The 17,652-nt window shown below is 37.5% G+C and overlaps 1 protein-coding gene across 1 annotated transcript in view; it reads right to left on the bottom strand.

Moving 5' to 3' along the window:
• RNF217 (ring finger protein 217) overlaps positions 1–17,652 on the bottom strand; it is a 132,672-nt gene that overhangs the window by 13,196 nt on the left and 101,824 nt on the right. Inside the window, exons 4-5 of the mRNA XM_044005407.1 lie at positions 10,236–10,437; positions 43–114 (exon numbers count right to left, since the gene is read on the bottom strand). Coding sequence (XP_043861342.1) covers positions 43–114; positions 10,236–10,437 — 274 coding nt within the window. The remainder of the gene's footprint in view (positions 1–42; positions 115–10,235; positions 10,438–17,652) is intronic.

Raw genomic sequence — 17,652 nt, 5'->3', positions numbered from 1 at the left:
CATCTCAGAAACATGTAACTGAAGAAAGAAAATTAATGGTACCTATTACAACGGCTATAGCTCCAAGTGCCAGTCCCAAAACCAGGATTAGAGGTGCAATGATTAATTTTCCAGCTGAAAAAAAAAAAAAGGTCATCATGAAAAAATTACTGTATATTTATAAAGCTCCTTTCAAAGTAGCTTTCAACTTTTAATATCTTCAGCATTAAGTATAACAGATGTGTAGATGAAAATACTCTGTATAAATCCAGTTTTCTTTTAAAGCTTTAAAAAAGAATCAGGTTGCCACTTCCATTTAAACAAAGCGTTAAAGTGCTTATTTTAGTCCAACAATTTCACAGGACACACATTCACAAAACTTTGTAAACAGAATTTTGGTATAGGTAAAAGATCAAAAACAGAACAGTCTCTAATAACTTACTTTAAGATCAGTGATTTCTTTTGTCTCCTTGTGTTTCACTTTTATATTTATACAAACACAATTTTATTTTGAAGCTGACAAAAGATTAAAAGTGGATTTATATTCACATTCTCTCTTAGAGAGATGTATTGCAGAGGATGATGTATTATGTACTTGGCTCTTGATCAGACCTAGTTAAATGAATACCTGGATCCTAGACAACACTCTGAAGGCAAGGGGCTCTGATTATAGACAGACTCTGGTGACCAAAAGCTGAATGTTTGGGTATATAGTGCTTACAGAAGACAAGTTCTATGGGCTATCTCATAGATTCATCTAAACATGGTACAATAGATAGTGCTTTATGGTAATAGAGTACAATATCTTCCCAACAAAAACCACCTTGTTTCCAAACTCACCTATTTTTGTCAAGGACACCATTATGATTCCAGGACCAAAACCTTGGTGTCATCCTCCATTCTTCACTCTCACTCACAGTCAGTTCCAAAGTCTTGTCAATTCTACCCCCACATCTCTCACATCTACCCTCTTCTCTTCACTCATGTAGACCCATGTTAGTTTGGGTGCTCATCATTCTGGTAATAGCTTCCTAATTGATCTCCCTAAGTCTCTCCCCACCTCTCCAATCCAATCCTTTTTTTTTTTTTGCTGGACAATGAGGGTTAAGTGACTTGCCCAGGGTCACACAGCTAGTAAGTGTCAAGTGTCTGAGGCCGGATTTGAACTCAGGTACTCCTGAATCCAGGGTCGGTGCTTTATCCACTGCGCCACCTAGCTGCCCCATCCAATCCATTCTTAATACTTAATATGATTCTCCCAAAGACTGATCATGTCACTCCCCTGAGCAAAAAACTTTTAGTGACTCCCCTTCAAAAACCAAATACAGAAACCTTTGTTTATCCTTTGAAGTTCTTCAAAACCTGGCTCCACCTTGCTTTTTGAGTCTTATTATACATTACTTCACTTAATCTTTGATTCAGTTAAACTGGTATTCTTGCTCTTCCTCATATATGACCCTTCATCTTCTATCTCAATGCCTTTGCCGGTTGTCCCCCATAGTTGGAATGCATTTCCCTTCATTTCTGACTCCTTCATAGTTCAATCCAAATATTACCTTCTTTTTGAGATCTTTCCTAATTCCCTAGCTACTAAAGCCTCCACAACAATATTACCTTATATTTATTTTGTATATGCTTTAAAAATGTACATGTTTTCTTCCTCTATCAAATGTAAGGTCTTTAAGAGCAAGGATTATTTAATTTTTGTTAATGGTATCTCTTATACATAACATAATGCCTGGTACATAGTAAACAAATGCTTGCTAATTGATTTCATATTCATATATATGCACTTATTTACACAAATACATGTGCATATATGTATGTGTATGCACACACATATGTCAGTATGCCTGGGGGTAAACAAGTCTCAAAATCTAGTCCCATGGGTAGTACTACAATGCTACAATGACACAGGAGAGAATAGGTACATCCTCCAGTGTAAAAATAGGGTACAAGACAAGGGGGGCTCTAATTTAGTCCTTAAGAAAGTCCAGGACTGGGGAATCTGCTGTTTGTGGACTGAGGTGATCTTGTAGGAGACAGAGCTGAAAGAAATCCCTCTAATCCTGCTTTATACTTGGAGAAACAACTATACCACAACGTGACTCTATCCTGCTCTATGGGCAGTGGCCAAAAGTTTCACAGAATGGTAAGAATTCTACATCAAATGGTCTCTCCAATTGTAAGAATCCATATTGGGGGGAGTAAAAAAAAGCTGAAAATGAGAAGAGTTTTCCTTTAACAGAAATTCACAAATTTTCACAACTTCCTTCCCTCTGCAATCCAATGAAATTTCTTTGTTCCCAGTACTTGCTCTTACGGTCTTTTCCCCAGGGGGATATGATCCCAATCCCAAGAATATTCTTTCTTCACTTGTAGATCCCAATTCTTGACACCAACAGGATTGACCAAAAGCATAATCATGATAGTGATAGGTCAACTTGCCAGAGAAAAATGGAAAGAGGCCACAATCATCAGTGAGAAACATCTGAACAGAAAAAGGAGGCATTATCCAGCTCAACTACAGGTAATTTTGTTGTTTCTAACCAATCCATGAGGAAATGAAGTACTTAAGGGGAAGGGTATGCGTCAAAGGTGCCAAAAGACCAGAGCAGAAGAGACAGGAAATCTGGAATGAGTAGTGAAAGAATGCAAAAAGAACATTGATTTAGAGCTGCAAGGAACTTTGGACATAATAGGATCATAGATGTAGACTCAGAAGGGACCTTAAAGGTCAGGTAGAGCAACACCTTCATTTTACAGACAAGGAAACTGAAACCCAGTTAGGTTGTGGCTTGTCCAAGGTCACATGTACATAGTGAGAAGTAGATTTGGTCCAGTGCCTCAAACTCCAAATCCAGCATGATATACTGTATTATGTGACTGAATGAATATAAGAATTAATATTCCCTATAACCACAACAGCTGGATGATCCAGAGATGTTTATAAATACCTTTATTTAAGCTCTTGCAGCTTAATTCTTTCTCCTTCCCTTTGCAGTATAAATTCATTTTAAGTTAATGGTCTCTCTCAAGTAAAGCCAATAAGCATTGATTAAGCACCTACTATATGCCAGACATTGTGCTAAGGCAAGAGGAATGCCACACATTTTAGGAAGCCTTCCATGACCCTAACCCCTGGATGTGAAAGCCACCTTTCTTTCCCCAGATTTCTTTTAACACTTTTTCTTGGACCTCCCCTTTGTACTCACTCCTTGGTGTAGCACAGTAATTTGTGTACTTACCTTCTTTATGCTATAATGTCCCCAAGAACAAGATCTATGTTGTACCATAGAGGAAGTACTTAAATGTTTGTTAGAGGAAGTTAAATAATGGCTACTGAATATTCAAGGGAAAAAGTCTAGGCAGCTCACAAAAGAGTCAAAAGATTATATAAAGACAGTATTCTAACCACCAGTTTTCCCCTTTACCTTCTTCTGAAATGGGAAGGCAGCATGGCATAGTGAATAAAGTAATGGCCTTGAAGTCAGAAGAGCTGGGTTTGAATTCTGCCTCAGACATCTACTCTCTGTGTGCTCCTGAACAAGTCATTTACTCTCTTTTAACCTGTTTCCTCATCTATAAAATTATATATAATGTCAATAATAATAGCATCTATACTACAGGGTTTTGTGAGAATCAAAGGAGAATATGTATAAGGTTTTTTGCAAAAGTTAAGTATTATCTAAAATTATCATATTAGGACCTGGGTTCAAATCTGGCCTCAGACACTTGACACTTACTAGCTGTGTGATCCTGGGCAAGTCACTTAACCCTCACTGCCCCACCCCCCCCAAAATTTTCTAAAATAAATAAATAAATAAATGGCATGCCTATTCCATATACACATGTGGGTTACTTTTACATATTTTGTTTTTGTTTTACAAAGACTTGTTATTGGCAATCAGCAAAGCACCATGAAATATAGCTATTAAATAACAGTACTTTTTCAACAAGTAAACTAGAACTTAAACTATATAAACCATATGGACAAAGAATTACAGAATGTCAGTGCTATAAGGGACCTTAGATACCATTTAGTCCAATCCATATCTGAATAAGGACTCCATCTACAGTATTTTAGTTTAATTCAAACATTTAATAAGTAGTTACTATATGCCAAAGCTCTGTTGTAGGCACTGTGTAGACTGAGACAAACACAAAAAAGCCCTTCCCCTCAAAGAGCTTACATTGTACTGGTGGGACCCAACATGTACACAAATAAAAACGGAAATTTGAGAAGGGAGAGAACATTAACAATAGTGGGATCAGGAAGGGCTTTACATAGGAAGTAGCACTCAAAGGAAGTTAGGGACTCAGTAGTAGAAAAAAAAAAACAAAAAACCAAACAAGATACATTCCAGGCATTGATTGATGACAGATGGGAGATCAAGTTCAGGAAATGCCTAGAAGTAAAGGTTGGCTGGAATACAGAGCATAGGAAGGAGAGGAGGATAATAAGAACTAAAACTAGAAAGGTAGGCTGGAATCCAGGCCACACAGAAACGTTTATATATGATTCTAGAGGCAATAGGACAGCTGGGAGAATAAATGATGGGAACCTGGGGGGGGAAAGGGGCCCCTTTATCAAAGAATATATAATATAAAAGATGGACATAGTCTGCAATGCTCTAAGTTTTTGGAGAGCAGATTTAAGAGGTTCAGGGAAAGGACAGCCAGGATTCCTTGGACTGAAGTTCTAGAGTTAAGTTAGTGCTGAAGGGTTGGTGCGCTATTAAGAATGAAATTCTGAAGACATAAAGATAAACAATTCTACAAAAAGAAAAAAGGCAGATATCTAAAGAGACCAATGTGAATGATCAGAAAACTCATCCACCAACTAAAAATTTTAAAAAGGTGTCACTGAACCTGAGAGTTGGGAGGAAGCTCAGCGGCCGTCTAATGCAACAAATATCTGAACAAGAATAGCCTCTACAACGCATCTGATGAGTAGTCATCTAGCCTTTGTGTGAAGACCTCCTTCAGTTGAATGGGAAACAACTTCTTAGACACTCTGTGTGGCTCTAAAATTAAGAAGTTTTCTTTACCAACCTAAATTTACCTTGCTTTCACTTTTATCTATTGTTTCCAGTTTTGACCTCAGGGGCCCAAGCAAAAGCAGTTTAATCTCTTTCTTATGATGACCCTTCAAACCTGAGTTCAAATCTGGTCTCAAACACTTGACACTTACTAGCTGTGTGACCCTGGGCAAGTCACTTAACCCCCACTGCCTCGCAAAAAAACAAAAGAACCCCAAAACCCTTGAATACAGCATTATGAGCACCCTAATTATTCATGTCTCCAGGATAAATATATCTATGTATTCTTCCTATGTCATGAAAGCTTTCTCCAAGTTGGCACCTTCAGGATGTTGCCCAATTATAAATCTCCTTTCTAAAATGTGAAACCAAAACCTGGTACAATACTGTAAATGTCTAACCATGACAGAATGAATTCTTTTCAATGTTATGCATATACCAAAATGAACTTTTGTCACTGACAGAAACAAAAATGTAAGAAGATGTAAGATGCTCTCTGCAAATCATTGTAAAACTTGTCTTGCATGTAGGTTCAAAGGGAAACACAGAGATAGGCTAGAAGGCTTAAGAGCTAACTTTCTAAGTTAGTTTTAAAAAAGGAACACATATAGTTAAAATATATTTAGTTAAAAAAACACACACAAGCTTCTCATGCTGGGGATTCACAGTTTCATATAAATTTTTCCTTTTCTGTTCTTTTATAACATGGAAGTTATATTTGCTGGTATTTGTTAAATTGAGAATAGCAAAAGAAATTAGCATTTAAAAAATTCTCCTTGCATACCCTATTTTCTAGAAGCAATCCTTCATTCTTTGTTGTTTGGTTGGCAGCCCTTGTGGCCAACTCCTGTGGTAAATTGCTGTAGCAACTGCTTATTTGCCACACCTGTTCTGTGCTGAGGGCTTAGTCATGGGGATCTTCATAGCAAGGGTTCACCTATTTATAGCAGGCTTCCTGTCTTGTTGTATGACATTGAGCTAGGTACTTTTAACTGGCAACTGGCAGATTCTTTCTAAAGCCTTTGTGCAAAAAAAAAAGCAAGTTGCCCACAGCTGTGAGTTTTTAGCTGAATTCCAATATGAATTATTTCTCAACTCTTCCTGCTTGTCTTTTCTTTCCACTAAGAGAGTTCACATTGATTCCCATCTTGACTCTTTATTGATCACAGCATTCTCTAATCACCAGGGAGCACCAAGTGAAGTTTTGCCTATCTTACTACCTTTTCTCCTCATGTGACAATGGGCTAGCTGCTCCTGGTCCCTTCCCAAAGATCTAAGGTAAAATGAAGTGCTTGGGAATCTATATACTTATTCCAATGATACTGTAATTGCTCAGACACTTTTGAAATTATTCTCAGGGCCTACAGCGCATTCTTTGCAAAGTCTTCAATGCTAAGAAATCTTTGTCCTTTGAGGGTAGGTTTGACTTTTGGGGAACAATTCTTTTGAGGTCAAGTCATTGAATCATACAATTTGAGAACAAGTAAAGAACTGAGTGACTGGCTGAAGGAACTGAAGATACTTAACCAGGGATGACAAGACTCAAAAGACATGTATTTTATGTGTTTGAAAGGCTGCCATGTGGAGGAGAGATTAAATTTGTTCTCTTTGGTCAGATGACAGAACTAGGAAGGATGAGTGGAAGTTGGAAGCAGGCAAATTTAGGTTTGATGTGAGGAAAAAGTTACCAATTAAAACTGTCTACAAGTGGCATGAGATGCCTCAAGAACTTTCTCTTCCTTGAAGGTCTTTAAGCAGAAGCTGCATGATCACTTTTGGGGCATGTTATATTTGGTGTTTGTATTGGTTATTTTAAAAATTATTTTTATTTATTTCATGAAATATTTCCCAGTTACATGTAAAAAAGTGTTTAACAATCATTTTTTTAAAAATGTGAGTTCCAAATTCTCTTAAGCCCTCCCACACCTCCTCCCTCCTTGAGAAGGCAATTGATTTCAATTCTACATGTGAAGTCATGCAAAAAATATTTCCAGGGCAGCTAGGTGGTGCAGTGGATAGAGCACCGGCCCTGAAGTCAGGAGTACCTGAGTTCAAATCTGGCCTCAGACACTTAACACTTACTAGCTGTGTGACCCTGGGCAAGTCACTTAACCCCAATTGCCTCACTAAAAAAAAAAAAAAAAAAAAAATATATATATATATATATATATATATATATATATATTTCCTTATTATCACTGTTGTAAAAGAAAGCACAAACAAAATAAAGCTGTAAGGATAAAGACATTTTTAAAAAGTATGCTTCAATCTGTGCTCAAAGTTCATCAATTTTCTTTCTGTCGGTAGATGGTATTTTTCACCATGGGTTCTTTGGAATTGTCTTGATCATTGTCTTAATTACAGTAGCTAAGTCTTTCACAGTTGATCATCACACAATATTGCTAACACTGTGTACAATGTTCTCCTGGTTCTTCTCACTTCACTTTGTATCAGTTTGTATAAGTCTTCCCAGGTTTTTCTGAAACTATCCTGTTCATCATTTCTTATAGCACTATGGTATTCTATCACAATCATATATTACAACTTGTTTAGCCATTCCCCAATTGATGGGCATCCCCTTAATTTCTAATTCTTTGCCACCACAAAAAGAGCTGCTATACAGGGCAGCTAGGTGGATAGAGCACCAGCCCTGGAGTCAGGAGGACTTGAGTTCAAATCCGGCCTCAGACACTTAATACTTACTAGCTGTGTGACCCTGGGCAAGTCACTTAACCCCAATTGCCTCACCCCCCCCCAAAAAAGAGCTGCTATAAATATTTTTGTACAAATAGGTCCTTTTCTCTTTTATCTCTTTAGAATATAGATCTAATAGTGGTATAGGTATGCATGGCACAGTTTTATAGCTCCTTGGGCATAGTTCCAAATCCCGAGTGCCTAGCATAGTGTCTGGCACATAGTAAGCACATAAAAATATTTATTGATGAAAATACCAATTTCACTGTTTTATAATTACTCCTCATAGTCTCTTTTCCTACAGCAATGCTGAATCATAGATATCTAATATATTAGAAAGGAAACTTCACCAGGTCCCAATTCGTCCTAATCCTAAGACTAACTCTTCAGATCACATTTTTGTATTATCAATTTAAAAATTTCAGTTCAACAAGAATTGACTGAGCTTCTACTCTGGACAAGGCACCAACTATTCCTTATTGGAAATAAAACTGCTTTGAATGACAAGGTTTATGGAGGCCAAGAAAAAGGAAAGGAGAATACCAATTAGAGAAGAAATGTGTGGTCATCAATGTACAGCTAAAAGTTTTTCCTACTTGTGAATGGGTCTTTCCAAACACAGACATTGCCCAGTTAAAAGGAAAAACTCATTTGTATGTGACTTCTTAATCAAACAGTAACTTAGTAGAATTATAAGGTAGACATGAGGCATAGGAAGGGGAAGAAACATTATCTCTGAGATTTCTACTAATTCTGAGATTCTGTTGCATCCTCAAAATAAACATCCTTTGCAGATATGTTACCTATAAATAGATCCTACAAATAAATCTATATCCCAGTGATAAAAGTCTATATTTTTATCTCCATTTGAGAATACAATGTAATTGGTTTAAAAAATTGTCATCAAATTAGAAAGGCAGGGGAAAATGTCAAAGTAAACATCTCCTAGGTTTTTAGAAACACTATATAAAAGTCCCATAAATACACTAAAATATTCTTTAAAATAAAAAGTATTTAATTTACATATTTGGAAGGATTCTCTTCTTTTCAACAAAAGCAAAAATCCTCTTCTTTTTTTCAATATCTTCTGTTAATTTGAAAGCGGTGACCATTGAATGGCATGAGGAGAAAGTCTGATAGTACAGATGGAGGAAAACCTAAAAGAAATGCAATTGAGGGGCAGCTAGATGGCACAGTGGATAAAGCACCAGCCCTGGATTCAGGAGTACCTGAGTTCAAATCTGGCCTCAGACACTTAACACTTACTAGCTGTGTGACCTTGGGCAAGTCACATAACCCCAATTGCCTCACCAAAAAAAAAAAAAAGTAACTAAGAAATACAAGTGAGACAAAATCCTGATTACAAAACCCAATTACAGATTTTAAGAGGCTACTTTTTTTCCCTGTGAAGAATATTTGATGGAATATTGCTGTAAGAAAATAATGGGGTTTTGGGACTCCCAGAAGCCCCCACTCAAGGGCTTAACCCAGAGAGCCTTGCTTGACCTTTCTTGGGGCCAGCCCAAAGTAAGGAGAATTTCAAAGGAAAAGTAGAATGACTTTGCTGACTACCTACAGGAAGTTACCTCACTAAAAACCATACTTACCTGAAAGCTTTTCCCCTCCAGAGGGTCTACCCTCTGTACTCTGAGGTCAACATGTACTGCTTATGGACCACCCTCAAGTCCAGTGAACCAATAGATTTGAATGATGCTAGCCAATTAGCTTTAAGCAGTGTGTAAGGGCCACCTCTGCTCCTGACCGCAGGAAGAGTCAGCTGGCACTCTTGGCTTGGAACCCTCAAGGATGCAGGACCATGGAGGCAGGATGTAGATGATTCTCTCCCCTCTATCCTCAATAGGCCTTCTTATATTTCTGAACAATGTACTCTCTCTTGCTTTACTAATATTCAATATGCTTTAATAAATGCTTAATGCCCCAAACTAGTACAGTAGCCTCTAATTTCTAAGTAGCTACATATTAAAACCCTAGCTAATTTTCCCTAAAACTTGGGACAGTAATAGGGTGATCCCACATTATTATTATTTTTTCTTTAGTGAGGCAATTGGGGTTAAGTGACTTGCCCAGGGTCACACAGCTAGTGTTAGGTGTCTGAGGCTGGATTTGAACTCAGGTCCTACTGACTCCATGGCTGGTGCTCTATCCACTGCGCCACCTAGCTGCCCCGATCCCACATTATTTTAATCACCACACCACCTTACTTTCTGAAAGACATCAATGCATTCAAATGCTGCAAATGCCTACAAAGAAAGGTTTAAAAGGTTGGCACCTGATAAATGAAATTATCTAAAGTGTGGACTTCAAATTAATTTCTTATTTGTGTGTAGAAAAGAGAAAACAGCCTAACTGAAACAGTGGCTTCTTGGAGGAAGCAGTGCCAAAGAAAATTATATAAACTCAGTTGATTTTTCATTTCATTCTTTAGCCCATAAATTTGAGATATATTTAAACTACTTGCTCCTTGTGGCAGACTTCTGAAAAATCATATTATATACTTACCACATACTGAGCCTCGCACTAATCTCCTTAAATGCGGTCTCTCAGGGAGGTAGCGATATTTGCATCCAAATATACTGAGGTTTGATGTGTGGTCTCCAAAAAAGCGGAGCTGGCGATATCTCTCCCCACAGCGGTAACAGAAATTAGTGTTACATTGTGAACAGGTCATATGGTCACATCCTTCTGTTCGCTGGATATGGATCTTTATCAGCAAAATAGGAGTAAAGAAAAAAAATGAGGGAAATCATTAAAATATGGATTAAATTTAAAGCTAGTAAATTTTCTGGAAAAAAAATAACCATAAGTTTCTAGGTACAAAAAGCATTTATCAACAAGTTTTATAGTATACTCATTTACTGTCAAATTCAAGTGGCTTTTCCTCTTTCCTATGTATGTATGCATGCATGTATCTACCTATGTATGTATGCATGTATGTATGTGTGTATACACTCACACACACACACACACACTGAGCAGGAGGTGACATAGATTTTATGCTTTAGAAAAACCACCTTAGCGGCTAAATGGTAATGGATTAGGACATTTTAAAGAGATGATCAGAATGAAATTAATGCTTCAGAGAGATACTAGAGGCAGAGAGTTCCATTAGGAGACTATTGTGATAATCCAGATGAAATGTTATGAGGGCCTTTACTAAGGTTGTCTTACTGCATGAGTGTGGAGAGCACACATATGCAGAAGTTGTGAAGGTAGAAATAGCAAGATCCAATAAGGGATTAGATAAATGAGATGAGTACCAAGTGAGGAGTCACAGATGAAAAAGGTTTTGAACCTTGGTGTATGGGAGAATGGTGGTGTCTTCAAGAATAACAGGGAAGTTGGATAGAGGGGAAGGAAAATAAGAGTTTTGTTTTAGATCATTTGAGTTTGAGATGTTTATAAGAAATCTAGTTTGAAATGTCCAAAAAGCAATTGCTTATGGATTTACTAATTCTCAGTAAAGAGAATAGGGCTAGATAAAATAAATCTGAGAAATCATCTTCATAGGGATGATAATTGATCCTATGGAAGCTGTTGAGATCACTAAAGAAGAGGAGGAAACCTAGGACAGAGCCTTGGAGCAGGGAGTGACACATAAAGGAGGAAACAGTGTAGGGGTGTGCTGATAAAATGTTTAACAGCAAGCTTCTTTTAAAAAAAAATGTAAAACACACTTTTAAAGTTTAATATGCATCATTAACATTTTCTCCATTATTTTCCTAAGTTCAGACAATCAGCAAAATAATAGCTAAAGCTCTCACTGAAAATTTAACACTTGGCCTTTAGAAGCTGGGATGAGCTGGCTCCATCACATCACCAGGGGACACCTATTTAGTGGGCACTACATAGGTGAAAAACCAGCAAAGCAGACTCAAAAAGAGTGGTGTATACAAGGGAAATGAGAGCAGTGTCACAAAAACCTGGAGAGGAAATAGTATCCAGAGGAATATAGTGATTAATAATGTCAGGGGCTGCAGAGAAATCATCAAGAAGGATGTTAAATGAGAAAAGGTTATTAGGTTTTATAATTAAGAAATCACTGGTAATTTTCAAGAAGACAGTTTCAGTTGAGTGATGAGTTGGGAACCCAGACTGAAGAGGACTTAGATTGGAGTGAGATGTGAGGAAATAGAAGCAATGATCATTAACAGCTTTCTCAAGACATTTAACCACAAAAGGGAGAAGGGAATATAGTAAGATAGTACATAAGAAGAGAATATAGGACAATCACCAATGGGGATGGTAGGATCAAGTAAGGATTTTTCCTCCCCTTTTTCAGAGAGTGGGGGAGGCATGGGATTTTTGTAGGCAGCAGAGGCAATAGTGAGGAGATGTGAAAGAATGGGGTCAAGCAGAGGGATTAGTCTTGGCAAGGACAAAGGTTCTATTTACATCTGAGCCCAGACTGGAGGAGGAGATTGTAAAAAAACTGTTAGTTCCAGGAAAAAATAGTACTCTGTGACTATTATCCTATTTTTCCTGAGAAATTAGTTACATGTTGTCTGGTTTGCTAGAGTTGGAAAATTTAAGGGATGATCAGAATGAAATTCATGTTTCAGATATGAAGTTGAATAAATGACTCCTTTAAGGACTATTCCAATTTTGATCATTTGTATCTTCTGTATGTTCTGTCTGTTGGCAAGCAAAATTGTGAGTGTTCAATTCAACAAATATTTATTAATGCTAAAGCACTTTAGCAGAATTTAAGAATAAAGATAAAATCAGACGGACTTTTCCTAAAGTAGTTTTCCAAATTGTGGAGGCAGGGTATGGATAAAATTATTGAATATTTTTGACCACTCCCACTTAAATTCATCCAGTTTTTCCAATGAAGACAAAGTTCAAATCAAAGTCAACAGGTGATATAAAGAAGGACAATTTATTCTAACTTTAGCAAATGTAGAGCTGTGATTATTTCATACAGTATGCTACAAGGTCAAATTTGAGTTGGTACATGTTAAATTTTAAGGTGCATAAAATCAGCTACTATCACTATCCACTGTATGCTTTTTGAGACAAGTAAGTTGTGCTATCATGTCACTTGTTCAATTGAATGTAAAGTACATATGCTTGAAGTTAAATAATTTTTTATTAAAATTTAAAAGTACAACAATCAGTTCTATTTCTCAATCATTCATGATGGTAAGTACAATATAATAAAGTAGTTTTAAAAAATCAAAACTGTAAATTTTTATAAACAGAAAAACTTGGGAATAAAAAGGTAAACATATATATGATAAATAACTGGAATGTATTTGAACCTGAAACACTTATTATGTTTTGAATATGCTAGATTCAATTAAATAAAGGTGAGTAAAGAGTTAGTTATCAAAAAACACATAGGGAATATTACTACTGTTTATGATCTTATTTGTGTTAAAAGAGGTTTGTTACACTGTGGCCTGTGGCTCTTCAAAGCGCTGACCTATGGTTGTCTGTGACTGGTGGAGGCCTACTACTACTACTACTATATAAGTATATATTTGAGTGCACACAAAACTCATTATGAATAGTAAATACATAAGTATAAATGATAGTAATGGGAGGCAGTTATATATCTATAACTGGGGTGTGACAAAAGGGGGTCCTGATAGTATTAGCAGTTATTTAGCAACATAGAAACTATTAGCAAGAATAATTTGTCAAAATAGGAAACTACAAAATGGCTTATTCCAAACCCACCCACTTAAGTGAATTTCTAGGCCTTCCTAGTCAGCCAGCCAGCCCTCCACTCCAAAACCCACCTCCCTCAGAATATTTTAGAGAATATTTTGTGCTGTTCGTCACAGGTGCAAAAATTGCCAGTTATGATGATGGTTAGTAATAGTTAACATTTATATGAAGCTTTTAATTTTCCAAATGCTTTATATAATTACCTCTTATGATCTCATAACACTTCTATGAAGTAGGTACTACTATTCCCACTTTAAAGATGAAGGAACCAAGACTATAAGAGGTTAAGAGACTTGCACAGGATCACATAGCTAGTGAGTGATGTGAGGGCCAAAATTTGATATACGGAGCCTTATTTGGGTGACTCGCCTTAATATTGGGGTCCCGGAAATATGAGAGACCTTTTAGGTTCTCCCTCTGCTCTGAACTGCCCTTTTTAGATATTTCTCCCAGGCCAATAAGAAAGGAGCCTTTAAGCTTTAGTTCACAAAAGGATCAGATTTTTATTACTTGGGAATTAGACAACAGAGGTAAAACTAATAAAAATCAAAGATAAGGAAATAAGAAAATAGAAATACAGATAAATATTCTTAACTTAAGCTTAACCTATTCACTGCCGAGACCGTTCCCAATTAAGCTAGTTCAAAGGAATTTAGGGTTTTCCATAATTAGCTCACCAAACCTGAAAGTCTACAGTTGCTCGCGCTGCAAGAACAGCCAACACGCCACCTCAAGGGGAGTTGCCATACAGAGAGAAAACATGCCACCAGCGCAAAGACCGAGTTCCAGAAGATGCCTAGCATTCCAGAAGCAGCATGCCTCCCTTCAGGAAGCATTCAATCTCCCCTTCCCCAAAAGGGGAGGTCCTTCAAAAGCTGCCTATGGAGAGTTCTCTTTCTGACCTCAGCAGCATACATAACCTCGGGGTGGGCCAGGTGTGGCCCCTGCCAAATGATTCAGCTAAAACTGCGATATTAATCTTTACCACAAATAATTTTTACCACAGTGACTGAAACAGGATTTGAACTCGGGTCTTCCTGCTTTCAAGTTCATTTTCTATGCTGCCTTCTAGTCACTGACATGATCATATCACTACTCTATTTAAACGCCTTCAGTGATTCCCTGCTGCCTATAGAATAATGTTTAAAAGTTTGACCCTGGTATTCAAACACACACAATCTCCTCTATAATCTGGCATGACCTAACTCATCCTTCTCTCTTAAAATTCGCCTCTGTGTAGTCTACATCACCAAATTCCCTATTTTTCCTGCCCTCTCCCCTTTCTATACCTTTTCTTACTCCATCCCCAAGTTTTAGAATACCTATTCTGGAACCCATCCTCCCAAGTTGTTTTTGTTGTTGTTGTTGAAGTCCTTCCTGACTCCAAAGTATAACTCAGATGTCAGTTTTTCTATGACATCTTCTCAGACTCTTCTTCCCCCAGTAGTACTAATCTCACTCTCTGTCTCTCTCTCAAAAATTTTTTATTACCTTTCCTGGCTCTCCTTTGTCCAGATCACATTCTACTTTATATGAGCCTTATTTATGCACATACTGTAGTGTTCTCCTTCCTTTTAGATAGCATGGTGCAGTGTTAAGAACATTAGACTTAAGAGACAGGGGAGATGTGGATTTAAATTCTACTTCTCACATTTATGAGTTCTGGGGACACAGGCAAATCTTTTAACGTCTCTGACTCTTAGTTCCCTCAACTGTGGAATAGAATACCTGTAATGCTGATATCACAGGGTTGGTGTGATAATAAAATGAGATAAAGTATGTAAAGTTCTTGCAAATCTTAAACATCTACATGGATGTTAGTTATGTAAGCTTGTGACTTCCCACTTTTTCACAACACACAGCCACACACACCACCTGAGTTCTACACAATGGTCCTAGTTCTGCCCTCTGGTCCCAGACAAACAGTTTAAAACTTTATTTCACATGATAACCCTTCAGACTCCCAGAGAGTGCTACTCTCCAGTTCCTTCAGGTGATCCTTTTGCCCCATAGCCTCCTACAATAGAAGCCACATCCTATTCTACCTTTCCACCCTTGGTAACTGCCTCTCAGGAACAATATTTCAGGAATGCCTCAGCCATGCTTCATTTCACTCCATCCTCACAGGCCATCTCCTTCAACACTTCTTTGGTTCACAACCTACATTAGAGACTATAATCTGGAGAAACTTCTACCCTGAGGTGCCACTCACCTGATTTGTGATTGCCTGTCTGAAACACTGTTTTAGGTATGCTTTATTTTACTTTACTCTCTCCACATCTCTCCTTCCTGCCAATAATTCTGGAACCAAGAACCAAGATCAAATCCATTATTCCTGGATGAGATATATCAGTCTACTCCCCTACAGTCCCACTTACCATCTCAATTGCATGTTTATTAACTTATGTATTTTACGTATTTTAGATAACCTTTCATTTTTTGTATCTCTCCCTTCTTTGCAGAGTTGGGGGACTAAGAATGCAGAATTCTATGAATACTGTCAGATTTAGCTGAGGTGTTGATTAACTTTGCTGAACTTTCCCCTCCACTATTATTCTTTACTGTGTTGCTGTTGTTCAATCATGTCCAATTCTTCATGGCCCCATTTGGGGTTTTCTTAGCAAAACTACTGGTTTGTCATTTCCTTCTCCAGCTCATTTTACAGATGAGGAAACTGAGGTAAACAGGTATAAGGACTTACCCAGGGTCACATGGATAGTAAGTATCTGAGACCAGATTTTAAGTCAGGAAGATGAGCCTTTGAACTCCAGGCCCAGCATTCTATCCACTCTGCCAACTAGCCACTGTATATGAGATGACTTTCTAGTTAAGGAATAAAGAGGGATATAAAGCTAATATTAAAACAAAAGATAATAATAGAAAATTTTGAAAATGTTTTCCTACTCTATTTCACAGAATATTGTTCTCCTTTATGGAGAAAACAAGCAAAGTATGACTTGAAAACAAAAATATTTTCTCCATTTTTTATCATCTCCTCTACCTGAAATGCTCCTGTCACTCCTCTGATCTTCTACCCTCCCTTTCTTTGCTGATTTAAAGTCCTTCATAGGGGTATCTAGGTGGCACAGTGGAGAGAGCACTGGCCCTGGATTCAGGAGGACCTGAGTTCAAATCCGGCCTCAGACACTTGACACTTACTAGCTGTGTGACCCTGGGCAAGTCACTTAATCCCAACTGAATCACCCCCCCAAAAAAAATAAATAAATAAAAATAAAAAGCCTTCATAATCAGCCTCTAGCATACCTTCCCAGACTTATTTCATATCAAGTACTTTAGCCTAATTGGTCTACTTTCTGTTCTTTATATACTATCATTCTGTTTCTCACTTTTATGCCTTTGTATAGTCTATCATGTTGACATTAAGAACTTATTAAGTTAAAAAAAACTTATTAAGTGCTTACTATATGCTAGACTCTGTACTAAGGCTTAGGATATAAAGTGAAAATAGTCCCTGCCCTCAAGAAGCTCACAGTCTAATGGAGGTGCTATCATGTAAACAACTATGTAGAAGCAAGATATAGAAAGGAAAACTTAGAGGCAATCCCAAAGGGAAGGCACTAGCATTACATGGGCCTAGGAAAGGCTTCTTGCAGTATGTGAGATTTTAACTGAGACTTGAAGAAAGTCAGGGAAACCAGGAGGTAAAGACAAGGGAGAGCATTCTAGGCATGGGAACAGTCAGTGAAAATACATGGAACTAAGAATATTTTATGTGAGGAAGAGCAAGGAGGTCAGTATGACTACATCATAGAGTATATAGAAAAGAGTAAAGTATAAGAAGACTGGAAAAGTGGGAAGGGGCTGGAAGGTTATAAAGACTTTCAAAGCCAAATAGGATATCATATTTGATCCTAGAGGTAGTAGGGAACCAGTAGAGTTACATGCATTTTAGGAAGATCACTTTGATAAATGGGTGGAGGATAGACTGAATTAGGGAGAAACTGAAAACAGATAGGCCGACCAGACAGTATTATAATAGTCCAGGTGTGCAGTGATGATGTACTGCACTAAGGTGATGATAGTGTCAGGGGAGAATGAGGCAAATACAAGAAATGTTGCCAAGGTAGAATTGATAGGTCTTGACAACGGTTTGGATACAGGAGGTGAGAATGAGAAGTCAGGGATGAAACTGAGACTGTGATACTAGGTGACTGAGAATGTCTTCAACAATATTAGTGAAATTTGGAAGACAGGAGGTCCTTAGGAGAAAGATAATAAGTAC

Source organism: Dromiciops gliroides, chromosome 4 (genome assembly GCF_019393635.1).
Source record: "Dromiciops gliroides isolate mDroGli1 chromosome 4, mDroGli1.pri, whole genome shotgun sequence".
Taxonomy (NCBI): domain Eukaryota; kingdom Metazoa; phylum Chordata; class Mammalia; order Microbiotheria; family Microbiotheriidae; genus Dromiciops; species Dromiciops gliroides.
The sequence above is the reverse complement of the archived record's forward strand: the minus strand, read 5'-3'. Positions and strand labels throughout refer to the sequence as shown.